Genomic DNA, 3638 nt, shown 5'->3' on the forward strand with positions numbered 1-3638 from the left:
ACAGGCGGCCACAAACATTACAGCTGATGGAAGGTGGAGGACGTGGCTGAGCCTGGAGGAGTTTACGTCTCTGGCGTTTGTCATTCTCCATTCTTCGACGTTCCAGCTCAAAGTTTTGAAGAGCATTTGAGGTAACTGAGCGCCAGCGACTTCGGTCTTCTGCTATTGTGGACCAGTTACTCGGATCGATGTTCAAGTTTTTCAGATTTTTCTTGTACTGATCCTTATAACGTTTGAGAGGGGCACCTCGTGGCCTTTTACCTGTGCTCACTTCGCTGTACAGCATTTGGCGTGGAAGTCTGTCATTTTTCATCCGATGGACATGTCCGACCCATCTGAGTTGATGCCCAACGATAAGAGCTTCCATGCTATGCATTTTTGCTTTCTCTAGAACAGCCGTGTTGGATATGAAGTCATCCCATTTCAGGTTCATGATATATCTTAGCTTCTGTTGGTTGAAGCGTTCTAGTTTCTTCAGATCGCAGCGATATAACGTCCAGGTTTCGCAACCATATAGCAGGGTGGAAATGACTACAGCTTTGTACACCATCAGTTTGGTGTACAGTGTTAGGTCTTTATTCAGGAAGACACGCTTTGTAAGACGACCAAATGCTACATGTGCAGCACGTAATCTATTCTCCACATCTTTTCCAGATGAGCAGTTGGATGACAGTATGCTTCCCAGGTAGAGGAAATTGTCCACTTGTTCCAAGAGTGTATCATAAATGGATATGCTGAAGTCAGGAACGGAGGAGCCAGGAGTTGGCTGCGCCATCACCTTTGTCTTTGGAATATTGATGGAGAGACCAAATCGTTCGTACGCCCTGCTGAAGGAATCAACTGACAGCTGCAACTCTGCAGGTGAATGAGCTGGAGAGGCATTGTCATCAGCATACTGCAGCTCTGTCACACGAGTGGTACTGGTGAACCTTTTTGAATGGAGTCTGGACTGGTTGAATAATCCTCCATCAAACCTGTACTTTAGTTCTATTCCTGCATTGTTTACGGTTGTCTCGTAAAGCATAGCTGCCAGATACAATGCAAATAATGTTGGTGCAAGAACGCATCCTTGTTTAAGCCCACTTGTTATTGGGAATTCACCAGTCATTTCATTCTGGCAGAGGACCTGTCCAGTCATATCATCGTGGAGAGCTTCAATCAGGTCAACAAAATGTTCAGGGCAGCCGAAGTGTATTAAGACCATCCACATGGCTTCTCTGGGAACTGTATCAAAGGCCTTTTCTAGATCGTAGAAAACAAGTAGTAAAGGCTTTTGCTGTTCTCTGCACTTCTCCTGTAGTTGTCGTGCACAGAAAATCATGTCAATTGTCCCTCTTGAAGGTCGAAACCCGTATTGAGACTCAGGTAGTATAGTCTCTGAAAGTGTCTGGAGGCGATTTAAAAGGATTCTTGCAAAAATTTTTCCAGTGACAGAGAGTAGAGATATTCCCCGGTAGTTACCACAGACGCTTCTGTCACCCTTCTTGAAGATGGTGACAATTGTGGAGTTCTTCAAGTCAGCTGGTACCTTGCGGGTTTCCCACATTAATATAATAAGTGAGAAGAGTCTAGTTTTTAGAGGCAAGCCGCCACCCTCAATAAGCTCCATCGGGATGCTGTCAGGTCCAGGAGCCTTCCCAGGTTTCACACTCTTGAGTGCCTTGCAAAATTCTTGAAAAGTTGGAGGATCAGCCAGCCAGGGTTTTGGAGGGTGCTGTGGGACATTTTTGAGAAAATCTCCAGCGGCAGTAGAAGGGCTGTTTAACAGTGAGCTGAAGTGCTCTTTCCAACGATTTAAGATGTCCTGACTTTCAGTAAGAATGGTGGAGTTGTCAGCAGCTTTCAGTGTTCCTGATGAGGAGCGGATAAGTCCATACAGCTCTTTAATACCAGCGTAAAAGCCACGCAGGTTCCTTGCATCAGAAATATTTTGGAGTTCTGTGGCTTTCTGTTGCCAGCATTTGTTCTTGATTGCTCGTATTTCACTCTGACATTTCTGCTTGATTTTTTGAAAGTGTGCTTTCTATTCTGCGCAGGATGGATCTTGAGCAAGGGATAGGTAAGCATCCCGCTTTGCATTGATGATGGCTTGGATTTCTCCGTGGTTGTCATCAAACCAGTCACTTCTTTTCCGTGCACTACAACCAACAACATTCTCAGCAGTTTCTTTGATGATGTTCTTTAATGTGGTCCATTCTTGTTCGACGTCATCTGTGGTTGCTGGAGCTTTGTTAAGTTGTTCAGACAGTATGGCTTGGAAGTGTGAGCGAACGTTTTTGTTGTTCAGGTTGCTTATTTTGAATTTTCTGCGTGGTGGGTTTGAAAAGTGGGATCGTGGCTTGCGATACTTTGGTACTCTCAAACGGCTGACTAAAAGTCTATGGTCAGTCCAGCACTCATTGATGTTTAGTGCTGCTTTTGTGATGAGAATGTCTTTCTTGTCACGCTGTCGCGTAATAACGTAGTCTATAAGATGCCAATGTTTGGAGCGTGGGTGCATCCATGTGGTCTTATAGCGGTTACGCAAACAGAATTGGGTATTGGAGATGAAAAGCTCGTGCTCTGCACATAGACCAAGAAGTAACAACCCATTTGCATTGCAGTTTCCCACCCCTTGTTTACCCATGACATCTCTCCAAAAACGGTTGTCCCTTCCCACTCTGGCATTGAAATCACCAAGTAAAATTAATTTATCTTGAATGGGTATTTTAGAGAGAGTACTGTTCAGTTGGTGGTAGAACTGATTCTTTGTGTCTTCATCACTGTCTAAAGTAGGAGCATATGCAGAGACGAAGGTGATGAATCTGTCTGAACCAATGGGTATTCTAAGAGTCATCAGTCTTTCATTAATTGAGACAGGTGTAAGTCGAAGATCTTTCACTATTTTCGTTTTTACAGCAAATCCTGCACCATGGATGCGTGGTTCTCCTGCATCCTTTCCCTTCCAGAAGATGGTGTACCCTGAACGTACGTCACTAATATGTCCCTCACCTGAGAGTCTTGTCTCACTCAAGGCAGCTATGTCTATATCTAGCCGGGCTAGTTCTTGGGTGATAAGAGCGGTTCTTCTCTCTGGTCTGTAATTTTTCACGTCCAGGAGGGTCCTGACATTCCATGTCCCTATTGTCATAATCATTTCATTCTTCTTTTGCTTACGTCCGCAGTATAAGGAGTGACCTACTGGGTGCGGATTCCCAGCCCGGTTCAAGTGTGACTTCTGATGTTTAGCCCACATTTTCTAGGGCCTTCCCCATTCAGGGTGGGCAGCGGTCATCCTAAATAGGCCTGCCCAGTCGCAGATGCAGGACCGGATTCCCAAGTACTCACACGGGTTCTCAGGAAGGCGACCATCACACACCTGCCGCCAGTGTGCAGGTCCAGACTAGTAGCTTCCAGCCTCACTCGGAGCCTGCTACCATCGTCCTTATCCCATCGCCATTGGTCTTTAGAGAAAATGACAGGAGAAATTGCCATTTGCGTGAATTTCTTTAAGGTGGATTACAGCTTGCGAGGAATTGACCCACACACTATGATTCTGGAACAATTCATCACGGCACATATGTATGTGACATGTGACTTCAGGTACCAGAACTGCAACGAACTGCCGCGAGCTCAATGATGGCTGAGCGGCGCCTTTA

General features: G+C 45.5%; 1 protein-coding gene across 1 annotated transcript; it reads right to left on the reverse strand.

Annotated features, from left to right (window-relative positions):
- Positions 1-2023: 2023 nt before the first annotated feature.
- LOC126252661 (craniofacial development protein 2-like) lies at positions 2024-3130 on the reverse strand. The gene has a single exon (XM_049953564.1). The coding sequence runs from the start codon at positions 3128-3130 to the stop codon at positions 2024-2026; it is 1107 nt and encodes a 368-aa protein (XP_049809521.1).
- Between the last annotated feature and the right edge of the window lie 508 nt (positions 3131-3638).

Source organism: Schistocerca nitens, chromosome 4 (assembly GCF_023898315.1).
Source record: "Schistocerca nitens isolate TAMUIC-IGC-003100 chromosome 4, iqSchNite1.1, whole genome shotgun sequence".
Classification (NCBI taxonomy): Eukaryota; Metazoa; Arthropoda; class Insecta; order Orthoptera; family Acrididae; genus Schistocerca; species Schistocerca nitens.